We start from the raw sequence: 19,698 nt of genomic DNA on the forward strand, positions 1-19,698 counted from the left end.
AAGAATAAAGACAAAGGTTTTAGAGGGTCACAAAATTTGGGCTGCGCGCGGTCGACCGCAGACGGGTCGGAGCGGACACTCGCGCACGGGGGCGGATGATGATTTTGACGTCACGCGTACCTTGCGGACATGGGTAGCATGCTTCAACAACCGGCCAACACACGGACTCACTAACTTCTCACAACAATGGAGCTCTCGTATCAATCAGTGAAAATCGCCCATCAAGCCCGGGAGGCGGTGAGTGAACCACAGCTAATGTTTGTCTTATTTTCCAACAACTTCTCTGAGGAAACCGTCAGCAAGCTTTCAACTTAAGCTCATTAAGTAGCATTGACCGCCTAAAATGGCACACAGTGGTTGATAGTGAGTATTTAGGCACTGCTTTATTTATTGTACACATGTATAAAAAGGCAAAGTCCTGGAAAACAGTCGTAGGTGTAGCACTTAGTCCGCCATGGTAGTTTGACATTCATTAAACAAGACCACAGTATTAATCTGTGTCCAGCGGTTGCCTGGTTACCGGTGGTTTTATTTATGGTGGTTTGGCGCCCTCTGCTGGACACCAATGTCTCTCCACCCTTCAATGAAGCGCACATTTTTTCATAGCAAATCTCAGAACATGAAACCTTTTTCTTAATTTCATCCATAGTGAAAGTGTGGGATATTTTCTGGGTTGGTTTTCTTTTTTCTTTTCTTTTTTTTGCAGAGCTGAAATGGATTTTCCATTTTATTGTTTCCACTTAATATAATAAAATAAAAAACGGAAATCAAATATACAGTGATCAAAGAGTTTTACGATTGCTTTTTTTTCAATTTGGAAGATCTAATACTTTATCAACACAACGTTTTTGCCACATATTAACGTGACCGGATAACATGAGACACGTTACTTTCACCCTACCGATGATGTAATCCTGCTCTGTGATATTCCTATATTATCATCATATGGTTTCTACATTTCATGTGACACGTGAAATCAACTCTGCTTCGACCTTTATATGTCTTGTTAAAACAAACCAACACCTTGAGCCTGGCTGTATGAGATTTCTATTCTGTTGGTGTGTATGAACTATTCAATTACTGTGTTGTATTTCCAGTAAGGCTGTAGTCTCTTCAGCTGTCTCACTTTTAGCGTTTAAGTTCACTCACAACAAACTAAGGAAATCATTCATTGATGTAGTGGTAAGTGCGCTCATCTTATTTATGCTGAGTTGAATAAAGCCATACAGAAGATTGACACTCTTTACAGTAACAAGTCAGTGTTTCTTCCATCATCGCTGTGGATCATTGTACAACAGACGTCTGTGGGATGCCGCTGCGCCTCACGACTGACGTTCGTGTTTGTGTGTCCGTCGAATAGGACGAACTGAAGACCGAGACGAGGAAGAAGAACCTCCTCATCCTCATCTATCACCACCTGCTTGAACAAGGGTCAGTTGGGAGTTTAGATTCACTCGTTAGTTTTATTGTTGCGGCAGAAATTCGCATTTCAGTTTCTTCATCGCAACCAGCCTTCTAAAGGTCATATGTGTGTGTGTGTGTGTGTGTCCGTGTGTGTGTGTGTCCGTGTGTGTGTGTCCGTGTGTGTGAGTGTGTGTGTGGCAAGCAATTCATCAAGAAAAGCCATTGAGAGTCAATTATAGGGGACAGCGGACATGGTTGACCTCGGTCGTGTTCCTTCTTGATCTTTACAAAATGTGTGGGCCTTTCTGTGGGTCCACCAGCTACGTGGCGGCAGCGCTGGCCTTGGACCAGGAGACGAATGGCGGCGCGAAGAGGTTCGAGGTCTGTGACAACATTGATCTGGAGATGGTGTTGATGGAGTACGAGAGCTATCACTTCGTAAAGTTCCAGAAATATCCCAAACTCATCCGAAGAGGAGCGGAGGCGGGTACGAACGCATGTCCAGAACTCAGAGCAACACTGACATTTTTAGGCTTTGTGGGCATGATTTTAATCTAAATGCTCTAAATCTTTAACCAGAGCTGTCAGTGGAGAAGTTTAGGGCCGGCGGCAAGCAAGGTTCACACGAGCCCTTTCTCCTGCACGACTTTCTTTCCTTAATGATTAGGATTATTAATGAGTAAAACACATTATAAATAATATGTTCAAATTCTTTAATTACACACAGCATAATTCATTGTAAGTGTAGTTGAGGCAAGATAAAAAAAAAAAATACATTACATTTCCTTAAAAAAAAAAACACAAGTGCAAACTTCTCAACACTTAACAGGTATTTCCAATTAATTGATTTAATCATCCCCAGGACAGTTTTTATTTTCTCCAGATCCCAACAAGCCTCAATAATATATCATGTGAAAAACCAGACGTCTGACCCTCAACTAAAAATCATTATTTTGTGCAATACATCGTGAGAGTCTTTATATATTTTAACTTATTGGACACTTTGTTCTTTTCTATCATTATTTTGTGTGCAGGTGAGGAGAGACACACAAAAAGTGGTGGAGTCAAGAGGTGAGTCAGTCCAGCTTTTATATCAAACGTTGAGTTTCATTTCAGAACTTTTGTTTCACATTATCCATAAATTATATTGCAAAAAAAAATATATATATATATATATTTTCATCATGTTGCTTTTCTTCTCAGGAGTCCCTGTTCAGCTGTGAAGCCTCTTCCTAAAATCATCCCGGCTTCATGTCCTCAGTCGGGAAACGGAACCAAGAAGAGAATTGCAGTTCTCCGTCCAAATGTGCAGCACAAAGCTTTAAGAATCCGTTTACTAATCTATCCATAAAGTAGATCATTCTGACGCCATAACTCTTGTTACAGGAGCAGAGCCGGGCCCCCGTTACACCGGAGTTGACCGAGTTCGGTCTCAATGTTTCCTCCCTGAGACATGTGCCGGCTGGGGACACCGTCAACAACAGGAAGGTAACGCTATAACACAAAGATACTCAGATCTCGAGCAAAAAAGAGTGAATACACACATATTGACAGGTTAGAGAAGTGTACTTAAAGCCAATCATGAAAGAGAAGATTGGATTTGTAGTTTTAATTGTAAAAACGGAAATCATCTCCCAAGAGAGGGAAATTAGAGATTAGAGAGCCGTTATGGTGGCACATTGTTTTGTCCTGTAGCATCAGGGGCTACAGACAGACTACACAAATGTGCTCTCTGATTTATATAGTAAATAGATTCTAAAATGTATTTGTTGAGGATATACCAGTGCTTTTCTGTGCATAAATCCCATTTGTATTTATTATAGATTTGATCAATTATCAATGAGATGCTACTAAAAATGACAAAGTCCCATTTTATTTCCTCATGAACTTTGGTCAATGCTTCAAATATCATAGGAGTGTTCTATTTATGTCTTTAGCTTCTTAATTATTCACCTGTGACTTACTGGAAGATGTCCAAAAGGATAAATATGTGATTCCTAGGAGGCTTTTACAACCAACTGCACCAGATCTTTCACTTAATTTGCAATGTGGTGCTTGTTTGAACGAAAAAGAAAAAGAAACGTTTTCTGAGGAATGAACTCATCAAATCCAATAAATGTGAAGTTCACTTAAACTGCATCCATTCAAGAATCAAATGCTGTGTGTGTGTGTTTGTTTTTGGCTGGGTCAAATGTGTGTGTATGTCGCTGGAGAACAAACTTGTATTACACCTTTCACTTTAGTGATGCCTTTATTTTGCAGGAACGGCTGCTGAAGCCACTCAGTGGCTTTTCAGGGATGAATGGCGAGATGAAGGAACTGGCTTCTATCATTAGCAGGGTACACACACACACACACAAACACACACACACATACACACAAACACTTTTAAATTGTGCCACTAAAAATTATGTGACAATGCTGAGTGTGTCCACTAGAGAGCAATAGAGAGCTTCGTCATGAATAAATGGAGCTGCCCTATTAATGAAGGCCCAGGCTCCTGCCACATCCCTCACTCTGTGTTCTGTTTGTGTGTGTGTGTGTGTGTGTGTGTGTGTGTGTGTGTGTGTGTGTGTGTGTGTGTGTGTGTGTGTGTGTGTGTGTGTGTGTGTGTGTGTGTGTGTGTGTGTGTGTGTGTGTGTGTGTGTGTGTGTGTGTGTCCACTAAAGGACATCTATTTGCACAGCCCAAACGTGCGGTGGGAGGACATCATCGGTCTGGAGGATGCCAAGCGATTAGTCAAAGAGGCCGTCGTTTATCCCATTAAGGTGCGGCCGCTACCCGAGCAAGCTGGTATTTCAGTGTCGCTCGCCCGTCTTCGATTCTGAATACATCTCCTTTAAAGGGCTTAAAGAGAAGGAGGGCAGCGGGGTCAGGCCAGTCTATTAGACTGACATTAAATCCATACCTGGGATAATACGCGAGCGCCCATACATAGATGGATAGACAAGACAAGGAGGGAGATAACACACACACATGAGATGCCCTGTGGAATTTATTATACCACGTTCACACAATTTTGCCTCTGCGTGTAGATAAAAGCTGGCACACACACACACACAGAACATACACACTTCTATCATCATCACCCAGACCTTTCTCATGGATATGATGACAACAAATCAGGTTGTCTGCATCCTCTTGACATTTACACACAAAGATGAGGACTGATGTGTCTATCTCGCCTGTGGGTCTTGTTGCCGCCCTGTTTTATTGAATAAAACCGTCCCTCCGCATCTCCACCGTCCCTAACTTTTGCCTCCATTATTATTCATTCTGCTTGGTATAAGGTCAGCGTGGTGATTTGACTTGGCCTCTGTTTGCCACCTGAAATGCAGACTGATTTGCAGTGTGTGGTGTTCGCAGCGATTCGTCAGACATTATCTGCTTTCTTTGCACACAGCTCAGCTTGTGAAATGCGTGTTTGCAGTTTTGAAGATTTCCTCTATTGAACTTTTACTTATCAGTTCTGTTATTTTAAATCAGACGGGTTTTATTGCCGCGGTCGTTTCATTCAGATGTTTCTCATTGCTTTTCTCCTTTCATTTAAACTCTTTTTTTTCCCCACTCACTCTCCACAGTATCCTCAGTTGTTTACAGGCATCCTGTCTCCCTGGAAGGGTTTGCTGCTTTATGGTCCACCGGGTAAGAAAAAGGACCAGACCCGTAGGTTAAACACGCCACATCCTAGAAGGTGACGTCACATCTCTGATCATTTTCACGCAGGCACAGGTAAGACGCTCCTGGCCAAGGCCGTGGCCACTGAGTGTAAGACCACCTTCTTCAACATCTCGGCCGCCAGCATCGTCAGCAAGTGGAGGGGAGACTCCGAGAAGCTGGTCCAGGTAGGTTCTCACTTCACTGGGAACAACACAATCTTGTTTACGCTTCAATTTGTATATTCAGGTGATTTTATGTGTGAGCAGGTTCTGTTTGAGCTGGCCCGGTACCACGCACCATCCACCATCTTCCTGGACGAGCTGGACTCAGTGATGGGCCAGAACAGTAAGGGGTGAGCGCCTCGCTGTTGTAATAGTCAATACAGGATTCTGGCTCCTTGGCCGTTTTATAGTGGCCCCCTCAAGCTTTGACTAGATTAGACCTAAATGAACATTCTATCTTATTTCTATTCATTTACACACCTGTCATTTTCCAAGTGACTTTTATTTGAGCTCAGTCGTCACACCAGAGTACATCATAATCGAACCAATCCCACCAAGCACAAGAACCCTGTGTGTGTAGGAAGCAGTGTGCAAATGGACTTGATGTGTTTTCAGAGGAGAGCACGAAGCAAGCCGCAGGATGAAGACGGAGCTGCTGGTTCAGATGGATGGCCTCGCCAGATCAGACGACCTCGTGTTTGTACTCGCTGCCTGCAACCGGCCTTGGTAACAAACCTCAATCGTAGGAAGAAAAACACAAATCTCCCTGTGCGAGTTCCTTCTGTTAATACTGATGGAAAGTGTTGCATCTCCTCTATCAGGGAGCTTGACCACGCCATGCTGAGGAGGTTGGAAAAGAGGATCTTGGTTAGTCTTCCCTCCATGCTGGCCCGCCAAGCCATGATCTCTCATTGGCTGCCTCCCGTCAGCTCTACAGGAGGGGTGGCGCTCCAGACGGTGCTGGATTACCAGCTGCTGTCAGAGGTGTGTCACAGTCTGATAATCACTAAAGCAGAACTGTTAATCTATTGTGGTTGTTTTCTTTAATTTCATCATGTTGGCGCCTCATTCGCTTGCATTGTGTGTTTCCTGGCTCAGGAGACTGAGGGCTACTCTGGCTCGGATGTCCGATTGGTGTGTAAAGAGGCGGCCATGAGACCAGTTCGCAAGATCTTCCATGCCCTGGAGTCACACCAGGACGGTAGGATGCACACACACACAAAGATACAGATAGAGTTTATTAGTTATTTTCTAAACAAAATAACACCAGAGAACACCATGCTTTCTGCCCTCATCCGTATCACCACAGACACTGACATGCCCTCCATCCAGCTGGAGACTGTAACCACAGCTGACTTCTTGGAAGTGATCGTACACACCAAACCCTCCGCCAGGAACCTGATGGACAGATACACAGCCTGGGAGAGGGAGTACGAGTCTGTATGACTCTCAAAGGACGCAACAACACAACATATACCAATGTCATACAAAATGTCATCTTCGCTCCCGTCATTAAATTTACCTCAGCAAGTTCTTCTCAGCTCTGGTTTATTTGTCCAGTTTGAGCATCATTTAAAAGGGGTCACAAGATGCAAAATTCACTTTCTGATGGTTTTCCAACATTAATATACGTCCCCCATACCTGGAGTGACGCCCCACAAGTGAAGAAAGTCTGTCATCTCTCTCCCGGGCTTGTTTAATGTTTTTTACAAAATGTGCTTCAACGAGTGAATCAGAAAGATGTGATGGCGGAGACAGTCCAGCTCACACAGACACAGCAGATTCTGAATGCAGCTCCTATGATCCAATATTCAAATGGCTGAAAATTAAGGAAAAGCTGGATTTGGGGCAACAAACTTTGAATACAATGTTTTTGGACCAACAAGACCCATGTGAAAATGTTGAAAAGCTGTATAGGAGATCTTTAAGGAACATTGTCAGTTGTTTCTTTCTCAAAGCACAGATATATTCTTTAACCACTGATTCCAACAAAATAAGACAAACATTACCGGTTAGTTTTCGTGATATAATTCCCACATCTTACTGAAGCAAAACCTTTGTTTTTAAAGGCACCTTTAGAAAATGAAAATCGTCTGGACGGCCACGTTTTAGGATATGTACTCTCCTGTTAATGTTCTCGACTGATCAAGATGTTCAGCAACTTTAACAGTGCAAATGAAAGCTCGCTGGATCACAGCAGGTTCTGCAGGACGTGTTCAACAGCGTCGGGGAAACTGTCACAGGTCAGATGTGGAGCGGGGCTGGTTTTATCCTCATCACCTGGTCTGTATTTACCTGGAACACAACACGAGAGAGGAGGCATCCATGATGGTAAAAAAAACCAAAAGAAGCACAGTTTGTGTGTTTCACTTATTATCTAGTCTTCCTATTTTTGGAGTTTTACAGTAAAAGCAGTGCAAGTTCTCAAGGTCATATTTGAACAACGTCTGAGGTTCAAGACAAAAGGAAAGAGACTGTCCAACTCACCAGTTCTGACTAAAATACCCAACATCCCTGCATCCTGAGCCCCGCCCACATCATCTCTGGCATCCTGGAGGAACAGAAAAACAGAAGACTTCTTGTATTTACATCAGTGCATAGTGGAGTCAGTAGTTTTCTGAGAAAACGTGAAGCGGAAGAGAATCGAATGATGATTGTAAAACAACACTCGTGTCAGTAAGTTGTAATTAAGACGAATGATAAGAATAGTTCAAAAAAATAAATCCAACAAGTAAAGTGAGTCAAACTAACATGTGCTGCTCTGTACTAGTAAAGCAGCTGGGAAGCAATTTTATCAGTCAGTAAAACACCTACATCTCCGATCATGACGGCTTCAGCGGGGCTGCACCCTAAATCAGACAGAGCCTTGAAAGAGCAGAACCACAGGGTGAGAAGAGAGGCAGCCATTAGTCCTTCATCTCAAAACCATCATCATCAAATCAGAACAAGGATGGATCGAACACTGCAATGAGTCATAAAATAAATATAAAAGCATTTTTAAAGGACTTAATGTGGGTCATGTTTAAAAGGTTAAAAAAACAAAACAAGCCTCACTTGTGTAAAAAATGTCTTTTCAGGTTTCCCCACTACAGTAGCCTTACAGTCTGTGGCGTACTCCAGCCCTGTCACAAAGGGCCCGGGGCCCAGGGCCAAACCGTCCTCACGCTTGTAGTAACGAGCTTTATGGATGGCGATGAGCGGAGCTCCGTCCAGGATCATCCTACAAATACACACATCGATTCACACATCAAGACATACTAGTGATATTTCAAATGGGAAAACACTAAATCCCAACAATGACCTTTTAAAGTGAGACACTGAACCAGAAAATACTACTTCATTTTGAAGTTTGTTTCCATTTTTTTTATGACCCAATGTTACAAAGGCCCTCACTACAGAACATGCTCGACTTCCGAACCTGAAGGCTTTGTTAAGGGTTTGGTAGTTGAAGTGATCGGGAGCGAGTCCGATGACGACGGCGTTGGGCTCTGATGTGTTGATGCCTGCAGAGACAAAACAGGCGTGGTGCAAATGCTGAGCATTAAATGATTCGCCATCAGATCGTGTTCGCAACAACAGCAATACGTGAGGAAAAGAAAAAGTGCTTGTGTCTGTTACTTTTTCCAATTTTCCCATCAAACTCGACGCTTTTTAAAAATGTAATCTGTGTCTCGCGCTCACATTTTCCAGTGTCTTACCGGTGAAGTCTTCCAGAGCGCCGTCTTCCACCAGCAGCAGCGGTCGGAGTTGTTTCTGCTCCAACAGACTCCTCGCGGCGCTCAGAGAAGTGAAGATCTCCTCTTCCTGCAAAGTGGTATTTACAGTATATACAGTATTTCTACACGACAAAAGAGAGAAGAACTTTCACCTGGAGGTCGAAGTTGAGCCGTTGCAGTCGTTCCAGTAAGTTCCTCTTGCTCTCCTTTGTTGTGTTGGTCACAAACTTCACAGCCACTGATGCCTGCCGTAAGCTGAAGGCGCCGAGGCACAAGAAGAACATTATTTCACTTCCTGAACGATACAGTAGTGGGAAAAGAACTAAGAGCAGAAGGTTTTATTTATTATGATTTCTTTGAGCTGCGGATAGAATTCCAATTATACATGTTGAATAAAATAAACTATTCTAACATCACAAACGATATCAAAAGAATGACTAGTAAGATTGTATGATTTACTCATGTGGTGCCTGCAGGTAATGTGATACTGAAAAATGCACCACTCGCTTCTTTACAACACTTTTGTTTTCTTCACTTTTTTAATTGTGTATTTCAGATGATCCCTACTCTTTAACACTGAATTGACATTTTCTCAATTTCACATAATCACCATTCATGTAGTGTACCAGCTTTTTTTATTAGGACAAAGAGCACTCTGTCCTTTATCAAGTTGTTTTAGATTTGATTTTTGACTTTTTAAATGGATTGTTTATGTTCATAGTTTTACATCATTCTATAGCTTCCAAACTTATAATATTTTCTTCAAGACAAAGATCCATTGATGGTGCATTAATGTGGGTTCCTGGATCTCCAGCTGCTGTTTGTTCTCCTCGATTTGTTTCTGACCTCTTGAGGGCATCCTGAGCTCCGGGCACTGCGGAGTCTTCTATGTGGAGAGTTCCACTCAGGTCGATAAGCACCGCCTTCAGAGCTCGTCTACCCGCCATGTCTGCAGCGAAAAGCATTTTCACATGTGCATGATGACACCGACACCTTGCATTGGACTCAACTACGTTCATAGGTGCAGTATTAGTTAGCAAAAGTATGACATTATAATCCTTTAAGTCTTCTTTGTCTTACATTCCTTATGAGTGAAGATGAAACTGAAACTACAGTCGGTTCGTTCCACATAATAGATAAAACATGAAGGAATCAAGAGAGCTGCAATCTCTGATTATGAATTTGCAAACCGCTAAATGTGACCTCAGGCTGCTGTAAACGGAGCTTTACTCAGTTTTAAAAAAAGGCTTATTCTGCCATAATAATGTATTATTTTAGAGATTACAATCATAAATCACATTGGAAGAATTTAGCAGATTACTGTGTTGTTCAATGCAACACGAGGACAAACTGAGAGGATTAGTGAAGGCCAGCGCTGGTGGGCTTCTGCCTGGAAACCAGATCTTTGGATTCTTTCTGTATTTCACAGCATTATCCCTTATTATTTAGACATTTCTGTCGTGTAGTTATCAATGTGAGGGTACAATTAATACTCTTAAAGCCCACTGAGAACACACACACACACACACACACACACACACACACACACACACACACACACACACTAAATCTATCATTTGTTTTTATCTGAGCTGATCACAGGGAAGTGAACTGTCAGGGAAATGCCAAAAATCTGAACTGGCTGTGTGTGTGTGTGTTTTACTCTAGATCTTTAATCTATTAAACACACTCAGATTATTTGCCCTTGAATGTCCATATAAGGGAAGTGAACCTATTTTCTTGTGAAATCACCATCATTGGTATTTTTTAGTAATGTCATTTTGCTCATAAAATGCTAATTCAAATACACGGTGGAACAGTGGTTAGCTCCCACAGTGAGAAGATTGTGGATTCAAATTTGTATGTTCTCCCCAGTGCGTGCGTGGGTTTCCTCCAGGTACTCTGGTCTGCCTCACAGTCCAAAAAAAAGCACGTGAGGTTAATTGGTGACCCTAACTTGCACCAAGGTGTGAATATGAGTGTGTGTGGTTGTCTGTCTGGTGTGTTTGCCTTGTGATGAAGGGTGTATCCTACCCTCCACCATATTAAACTGGGATTGAGTCCAACGCCCTGCAACCCTGCACAGGATTCATGACCTTTACCAAAAATACAGTGAAATGCCCCAAACGCCTTTTATTTCATTTAATTTTAATTTTGTACCCACAAGTGTTAAAAAAAAAAAGAAATCAGATTGGAATGTGTGCTTCAGTTTGCAACAACAGCACAGAACTGTGAGATCCTGTCTCGTGCAGTGTTTCTCTTCAGACTGATGTTCAGTAAACTTGATTTCTGCAGCATTTCATGCAGGTTTCCTCGAGCTTTAACTTTACAGTTCGGTTTTGGAGCTGATTTCATTTAGTAAGAAATAAGGCAGATTGTGACTGAAGTATGACGATCAATGTTGTCTTGTGTCTAGTACTCGCAATAAAACTGTGAATAAATCAGTTAATTTCTAAACATACTCTGGTTATTCATATTTCTTGTACCATCACTACTGCAGGATGTTCTCTAAAATGGTAAAACAGCTAACAGGGGGTTACACGCGCGTCGACATTGAAATCCTCCATTAGCTTATATGCCTCCTTGATTAATGTTACAAAAGTGTTTTTGTTTCATTCATATAAAAGCCAAAACAGCTGAAAAGTGTGAATAAAGTCGTGAAATTGCAGCTCACCTGAGAGCAGCCTCTGTTTACCTCCTCGGCTTCTTCTTCTTGAACCCTGTGTCCGGTTAGTTGCTCACAACTTGGTGCTGCCATCTGCAGGTTTAAATAAGCAACTGCATCCTCTCGTCTCCGTGCATTTATGGATTATGTTCAAAGTATGGCAGGTGTTATTCATTTTTACTTCTTCTTCTTCTTGACAGTTGCTTCCCACTACGTTCCAGGTGCTTGGAGAAATTCTCTCCAAGCAAATTTGTGTCATGAGTTGCAGTTACAACCGGATAAACCGATTAAATAACAACGTTAATTTTAGGCCATGTAAAGAGATCAGTGTACCTCAGCACAAGAAACAAGTTAGAAAAGTCTTCGTCCAGTGATGTGGATATGTTTTTTGGGAAGCTGATTACAGTCACACTGAGGGTTAACTTTAACTTTTACATGCGGGCAAACAATGTGGAGGACTTTGTCAGTATTTCCAGTATTGAAGCTTTTTGACTTAAGTTCTGGTATTATAATGGGGTTTTTTTTCCTTCTTTTCTATTTAGCTTTCTAAACTTTATGCTTGAAAATCGTGTTTTTTGCTATGTGTGGACTTTTCTGTTAATATTCATCTTGTTCTTCCTATTATTAATTATAAATAAATAAATGATGATGATGATGATGATGATGATTTTCATTATTACTATTACAAATGGATACACCCTAATCAGCTAAGAGGTTTAGCCTTAACCAGTAGATCACTCATTATAATAATAATAAAAACATATGTGTCCCATCACAGTAACAAGCAGCAGATGTATCGCATTAGCGGCTCTTTTGGGACATTCAGATAGATTTAATATGATGGGAGGTATTATCAAAAACCCTTCTCTCCCCGCCATGCCAGACAGATCAAATCCTCTTTTCACGTTACCGCCACAGAATAACACTCTTGTTGTTTCTGGTTTTGTTTTTAACGGCCGGTTTTTGAGGGGGTTTCTAATAAATATTTTGGAGTGTAGATTAAATTTTGGGGAAAACATTATGTTGGGAGGTAATCTCACACTGTGGAGGTATATTTAAATCAGGGTTGTTCTTCTTTTGGGGGAGAAGCACAACCTGGATAGATGGTTCAGATTCTTAGATGATATTTTCTCTGTTTCTACACTTTTTTTGAAATTCTTCAATTTTAGTCTTTTGATGGTTTAATTGGATTTGATTCAGTTTTTTTATTATTATTATATAAATATAATGTTATATATATATATAACATGTAGGATATGTATGTAGAAGAACAATGTTGGTAAATTTAATTTGGATTCAAATTGAAACTGTACTTTTTTTTTCTCTTTATATGATCGGGGCTTCAGTGTTTTTTTTCCAAATGTAAGAGTTTAGTGATCTAAGTTTTTTATTGCTTTAGATTCATCTCTAAATTCAACCAACCTTTCCTCCTTTATGTTGATCTTAGGTAGATTTTTTTCTTTTTTAAATAAATAAGAGCACCAATAAATGTAAAATAAATGAATTCTGCAACACAGTATTACCATGAGCAAACACCAAACCTGCCTCCATCCTGACCTGTGAAGTGCAGAATTTACAGGTTTTTTATTTTTATTCAGCCTCCAGCTAAACTCCCACTAATCACATATCAAAGTGGCTTTACTGTGTTAATCTCCCCGATAAACATATGCTTCTAATTCCAGGAGATCCTCACCCCGGCCAAACCCCGATGTATTCAGAGGCAAAATCTAATGTTAATAAAAGAGGAGCTTACCGAGATAGGAACTGCTGATAATTCACAACATATGGGGATTATCGGTAGTGAAAGCAGGAGCGATAAGGACAGACTAAAGAGAAGTATGTCAGTATTTACACAGGATGGTGGTAAAGTATTCAAACGCTTATAAAAGCAGCAAAGAAACTCAGTTTTAAGTAAAATCCCTACATGAAAAAATCTCTGCAATGTAAACGTAAAAGAGGATTTACAATAAAGTTAACTTGAACTGAGACAGAACATGACACACGTACACACAATAATTAATCATATTTGAGCATCATCAGTATGTGAGCAACATGAAACTGAGCATCAACAGATGAAACCAGATTTCAAGCAGGATTATAACCAGATCAAACTCAAGACCTCGGACATGAACGATGGGGGCGGAAGATTCTTGTTGATGCACAGCTCTTCTTCTGGGCCTTTTTAGACCTTTTCTTTGATATTTAAAATTCATATTTACTGAGATATTAAAATATTATTAAAATAGCCCGAAAAGAAACCGCATGACACAAATATTAATGGAGACCAGAAATATCACTTTCTTTCTCTGCTCATCAAATGTGTTGCAGTTGACACTCATCAAATCATCTGTTCAAATAGTTTGGCATCTTTTCTTGCAGTTTGATATTTTTTAATGAATTGTGGAGGTTTTTTTTTTTTATCATGAATGTTTGGGAACAAAATGTAAAATATATATATATATATATATATATATATTCTAAACAAAGACCATTATGCCATAGGTTAGATATGAGACGTTGATGCTTCTCCTGTTAAGATATTAGCTGTTTAAAAGAGGAGACACATAAACTTGTGTGTGAATTCATGATATACTAGATTACTCTGGTTAGTAATCCCAACATACTCTTTGAGAGGAAACAGAACAATTTCACAAGAAATTACCAAAGCATCGCCATCATTTATTAAAACAGAATAATACATTTATTTTAAAACAGTACCTCTCAGTGTGTGTGGCACCAGCGAGGATATTTTATATGTAAACAATATAAAAAGGACATTAGTGTGTTTAAAAGTGTTGCTCATGATTTACAATCGCAGACCAACTTCCATTGAGATTCTACACTTGGATATGCAGAGTGAGAGCTCTGCGTGTGTGAAATATCTTCACTGTGACAAACGTGTTCAGCCTTTTCTTACAGAACGTTTTCTAAAGTTCCGATATGCAACAAATCCAGAATTTCCCCCCTCCGCTTTGTGCAAATAAGCTTTTCGCCAAATATATAAGAAATATTAAGAAATAATTAAAAAAAATAGATCCCAGAAAAATGTGATAAAAGTGAGGAAAAACACACGGTGTGGTACAAAACACGTTTAGGAATCATCATGCTGGGTAATGTGTGACTCCTGAATGTTGAAATGAGTTCAGTCTTTTTGGTGCGACATCGACGAGGAGAAATCTCCACCAGTTGGTGACAGAATCACTTCATCTTCTCAGGTTTGTTCGATCGATATTTCTTCTTTTCTTCATCCAGGTCTGTGGAGAAACTCATCCATGCTGCTGTTGACGGACGATGGCAGGCTGTGAAACGGAGTGTGTGTGTGTGTGTGTGTGTGTGTGTGTGTGTGTGTGTGTGTGTGTGTGTGTGTGTGTGTGTGTGTGTGTGTGTGTACAGCCATCAACCAAACAGCAGCAGCAGGACGATGCAGGCTGAATTTACTATTATTAAAGGCACTGTAAAGAGAAAAAGACAAACACAGTGTTGTTTTCCATAACTGCAGTTGAGAACATTTTATTTAAAAATAAAAATAAAAAAAAAGAGTATGCTCTGCAGAGAATCATGAACTCGGGTGCAGAAAATGTGATTAGAAATCCACAGATTAAACCTGGAATGTTGCTGCATTCATGAATTTATTTCAGTGTTTCAGCAGCTTCACAATAATCAAACCTTTGGGTGAAAAACGAGACGGAAGAAGGTAAAAAAAAAATAAAACTACAAAATACAACTCAGGTCATGCAAGTGCAACATTTAGAGGTCATCGAAAAGTATGTTTTAACCTCTGCTACAGGGACAATGAACAGCTCCTGTTAAAAATAACAAAACTTTTAAAATTTCAACCCTCATTTGAATGTTTGAAAATCTGCTTTTGTCAGCTTGTATCATCTTTTGGATCTTGGACGACACTTTTCAATGTTTTCCGTGAAGCCAAGCAATGTTGAACGAGCACAGGCATACGAAACGCTGGAGAAATTAGTTGACAGAAGAGAAATCATTCAGAGGCTGTGGTGCAACACTGAGCTGGTTTCTGTAGTGATCAAAAGTTAAAAGAGAACAGGGGGAGTGGATTAAGTATTCAGAGCTTTTCTACTAAACGTATGGAGCAGAAAGTAACTCCTTGACTACGGGGCTTTGTGTATAACTCAGTGGTAAAATAGAAGTCATAGGACACTTGAGTGCTGGGGAATGTACAGCTCCAGGATTAATTCATTAATTAATTAATGGATTAATACAACTGCCTAAATACTTAGGGCTGGGTGAACGTCAAGACTCCGGACACTATATGGGAAGAATTGAACTTTCTCAGCAGCTCAGTAGCAGAGTAACTTTTCAGCAGAGTGAGAAAACACCACTGGAGGCGCTGCAGCATCTCTTCCTCTTCACTTGCTGAGCTTGGCGACCAGAAGATTTGATGGATGTATATACATGTTATTTTCAGCTTCTGGCTCAAATGAGACAAAACTCGGCTGTATCTGGGCCTCGACATTAAAATGTGTCCTGGACTAGGTAACCAGTCATTTCAGTAAATCTGCACAGTGAGTTGAACTGATTTACATGAAACCCAGAATCTGCTGGAGCTGCATCATCCAGACTGGATTTGTGCTGGAGATACAAAGTGAACAGTTTCATGAGGACCATCCTGTCATATGAAGATAAACTATAATCTAGTACAGGACAGGGTTTTCATGAATCTCGTCTCACCTCTCATGACGGTCCGGACAGAACGGATGAGATTGAGGACCTGAGCTTTGACTCCAGGGTCATCCCCAAAACCTCCAACTCCCTGATCCACGCCCCAACCGACTGCATAGATAGAGGCAAAGTAAGGAGACAAAAATCGAACACGAAGAGGCTTTAAGCTTTAAAAACATTTCGAGACCGAATCTCCTGAGGAGAGGCTGCTCGTGTATGTGGCACGATAACATCACCCAGCGAGCAGCTCTCCGCCTGAAAACAGCCTCATTTCAATAGAACGTGAAACGCAGATTGAATAAAATACAGGAGGACACGTACTCTTGCTCAGAAATCTCTCCTCGTGCAGCACAGCGATGGCATTCGTGCATAAAATAGCAGTTTGGATAAGAGAGTAGAGCGTGAACGCCATGCTGGCACTTTCTTCTTTTGCTGCCGTAAAGAGGTGGCAGATGTCGTGCAAGAGGAACAAGACGACGACAAATTTACGTCACTTAAAAATAACAATTCTTTATTCTTTTGTAAACGTTATAAAAAAAATTATTTTGATTGAATATTAACCAATAAATTCAGTTACAGTGACACTCAAAAATCAATCTTTCTATTTGGCTTTTTCTTTTTTTTTTTTTTAAATGCTTTATAATCTGTATTGAATGGCCTTGGCCTTTTTGTGTGGAGGTTGCATGTTCTCCCAGTGTGTGCCTGGGATTTCCTGAGGTACTCCAGTTTAATCCCACAGTCCAAAAACATGCATGCGAGTTTAACTGGCGACCCTAAATTGCCCCTAGGTGTGAATGAGAGTGTGTGTGGCTGTCCATGAGCGGCATAGAAGATGGATGGATGAACAACAACAATAACAAGCAAATAAAATTAAGTCCTATCATTTCAGTTTAGGGACGCACAGTGATGTAATGATTATCACTCCTCCCTTATTGCAAGAATGCTCCTGGTTTGAGTCCTGGTGGGTCTTTTGGAGGCTTGTGTGGGGTTTATGCACTTGGATATGATCTGGTTTACTCCCTAAAAGAACCAGGACTACTGCTTTACAGAGTCTGGTGTTGTATTGTGTTACTTTTCCTGAACAAGTTCAGTAGGACTGTGCCACCCTACTGTTTTGAACATGAAAGGTTTAACGAAACAAACATAGTGTTAATAACATTTGCAGGTAACCCTGCAGCATTGTTAACGGTCAAGCTCAGGCGAGATTGAGGTTTTATATGATAAGCTCCAAATCTAAATTTGCATCAGGCCCTGTTTCCCACCAGCAATAAAAAAATATTCTGTAAAACTGGGCCACAGGGTGGCGCAGTGGTTAGCGCTCCCATTTCACAGCAAGAAGGTTGTAGGTTTAAATACTGGCCGGGGCCTTTCTGTCTGGTGTTTACATGTTCTCCCTGTGTGTGCACAGGTTGCTTCTCGGTACTCCGGTACTCCCACAGTCCAAAAAACATGCTAAACCTGCCCGTAGGTGTAAATGTGAGTGTGTGAGATTGTTTGTCTCTGTGTGTTTGTGATGTGATAGACTGGAGACCTGTCTAGGGTGTATCCTGCCCTCGCCCATGGTCAGCTGGGCTTGGTGCCCTGGGACCCTGAATAGGATAAACGGCGTGGATGGATGGATGGATGGATGGATGGATGGATGGATGGATGGATGGATGGATGGATGGATGGATGGATGGATGGATGGATGGATGGATGGTCCACATGTCATATCAGCCCTGGCAAATTGTACTGTGCTGCAATTTCATTGATTAAATGACCAAGTTAGCTCTGTTCCGTCCTGTCTTGTAATACCAGGTTGTACCATCAGATGGTGTTGTGACTCATTTGGCCTGATTCAAGTGGTCAGGGTGAATAGGACTCTCCTTGGCTAGAAGACATGTGATTTCTGCTTTTTGTTCAAAGAACTTTGATCTGTTTTTGCTTAATTTCAAAGGATCCAAAAATAACAAAACATGATGTTAGAGACCATGTAGGTATTGAGTGTAGCAGAATGTAAACTAAAGGGTTAACCATAAAGCCTATTCTTTTTAAAGCAAAACTTCCCCCGGAGTGACCTTTCATTCAGGTAATTTATTTCCTACAGGCCCTTTATAAAGACCTTAACTTATATATAACCAAGTTCACTTTCTATTTTTTGAGAATCCTTTAAAGAATGATGACTCAGCCAATAAGTAATCGCAAATGTGCGTAATTTGACATCAGCCTCATCACTTTGCCTGCAGCTGACTTTAAAACTGAACATCCAGAATTAAAACGTCCAAGTAATTTTGATACTTAAAGCTTTGGCTTTAAAATGAACACCGACACTGTAACGTAACACAATCATCACAGGCGTCTGGATTTATTTTTGATTATTTTCTGTTTCATCAGCATGTTGAGTAAATGGGTCACATTGTTGTGACGTGGTTAGTACTGTGACGGTGACCTGTACAGGATGTACTCTACTATGGCCCATACTCAACTGGGATAGGCATTGAAAAAGAACTTAACGACTCCTTGTCTTGTGATTGTGTTCTTTAATGTGGCCTTGATAAACAGCTAAATATTGGTTTCACTTGGCTTCACTGAACTGTGTTCTTATGAATCATCCAAAACCTTAAGTATAGCCGTCACATTGCTCTGTTAGAACCGTCTTCAGTTCATTTTCTGACTGACACACTGAGCACAAGAGAGGCTATTGTTGTCAAAGTGATGTACACATACTTCAAAACTAGTTTAAATTGTAAAGGTTTAAAAGTTCTTTCAATTTGGCACAAACTTCAACTCAGAAAATCAATTGACCATTTTTCTTTTTTTTTAATAGTCTTTTAATTTACACATAAATAGTAGAGAAACTACAAGAACATTTTGAAATACATCTGCATTAACAGTTTATGATGATAACATTTCTTAATGTGTGACAACTTCATTCATTCTATAAACAAGGTGGGAGCGTTGTCATTTTTATTCTTTTAGACGTACAATGAACTGCACCACCAACCAGCATCATCATCATCATCATCATCATCATCATCATCATCATCATCATCATCATCATCATCATCACCATGTCTCTTTCGTTTCCATTCAACAATATAATAAATAGTATTTTCACAATCAGGGCCTTGAGGGTTTCATACTCAAATAAATAAATAAACAAACAAACACATATAGATACACTGACAGTGAGTTTCAGTCTTCTCATGACATTTTATACAGAAATCATTTACATGTCGATTTACAGCAGCGAGTCTTTTGTTCCTCGTGGCTCTTCTAGAGAGAAAACAAGTCACACACACGGTTGACTTTCCATTTGTCTACGTAACAACAGACTACACAGTCTTCAGCTTCATACTTGGTGACAATCGAAGGCTCATACAAGTACAAAAAAATGTGTCCGGAGAGTAAAAAGTACCCGCGGTGTGTCCTTAAAAAAGTTGCTGAGAATCCCGCTGCTCTGTTCGTAATGCTTTAAGTTCAACAGGAAGTGTGACACAGGAAGAACTTCTGCTTCATCAATTAAAAGTGTAACACAATGCAGGTACATCTGAAGTGAATATAATACTTTAAGTCTTCTGTA

At 40.5% G+C, this 19,698-nt stretch overlaps 3 protein-coding genes across 5 annotated transcripts; 1 reads left to right on the forward strand and 2 right to left on the reverse strand.

Moving 5' to 3' along the window:
* The first annotated feature begins 91 nt into the window (after positions 1-91).
* katnal2 (katanin p60 subunit A-like 2) lies at positions 92-6,599 on the forward strand. Its single transcript, XM_080476839.1, has 15 exons — positions 92-237; positions 1,361-1,431; positions 1,725-1,891; positions 2,439-2,475; positions 2,608-2,710; positions 2,791-2,892; positions 3,667-3,744; positions 4,074-4,172; positions 4,986-5,049; positions 5,131-5,249; positions 5,331-5,416; positions 5,682-5,792; positions 5,888-6,050; positions 6,165-6,267; positions 6,376-6,599. Exons 1-15 carry the CDS (start codon positions 187-189, stop codon positions 6,510-6,512), a joined length of 1,491 nt encoding a protein of 496 aa, XP_080332965.1. The 5' UTR covers positions 92-186; the 3' UTR covers positions 6,513-6,599.
* On the reverse strand, positions 5,557-11,504 carry hdhd2 (haloacid dehalogenase-like hydrolase domain containing 2). 3 transcript variants are annotated; one of them, XM_080476841.1, is made up of 9 exons: positions 11,457-11,504; positions 9,629-9,731; positions 8,935-9,037; positions 8,765-8,870; positions 8,485-8,569; positions 8,121-8,286; positions 7,881-7,931; positions 7,554-7,617; positions 5,557-7,361 (listed from the first exon to the last, which is right to left on the reverse strand). In XM_080476841.1, exons 2-9 carry the CDS (start codon positions 9,727-9,729, stop codon positions 7,258-7,260), a joined length of 780 nt encoding a protein of 259 aa, XP_080332967.1. In that variant the 5' UTR covers positions 9,730-9,731; positions 11,457-11,504; the 3' UTR covers positions 5,557-7,257. The 3 variants fall into 3 exon arrangements, with proteins under 3 accessions (XP_080332967.1, XP_080332968.1, XP_080332966.1); XM_080476842.1 differs by having other exon boundaries at positions 6,286-7,361; positions 7,881-7,915; positions 8,168-8,286; positions 11,457-11,500; XM_080476840.1 differs by having other exon boundaries at positions 6,286-7,361; positions 8,929-9,037; positions 11,457-11,500.
* Positions 11,505-14,096: 2,592 nt separating this feature from the next.
* Positions 14,097-16,577, reverse strand: ier3ip1 (immediate early response 3 interacting protein 1). The gene is made up of 3 exons (XM_080477742.1): positions 16,458-16,577; positions 16,146-16,247; positions 14,097-14,899 (listed from the first exon to the last, which is right to left on the reverse strand). The coding sequence occupies exons 1-3, from the start codon at positions 16,546-16,548 to the stop codon at positions 14,844-14,846; spliced, it is 249 nt and encodes an 82-aa protein (XP_080333868.1). The 5' UTR covers positions 16,549-16,577; the 3' UTR covers positions 14,097-14,843.
* Positions 16,578-19,698: the final 3,121 nt, after the last annotated feature.

Source organism: Lipophrys pholis, assembly GCF_963383615.2.
Source record: "Lipophrys pholis genome assembly, chromosome: 12".
Taxonomy (NCBI): Eukaryota; Metazoa; Chordata; class Actinopteri; order Blenniiformes; family Blenniidae; genus Lipophrys; species Lipophrys pholis.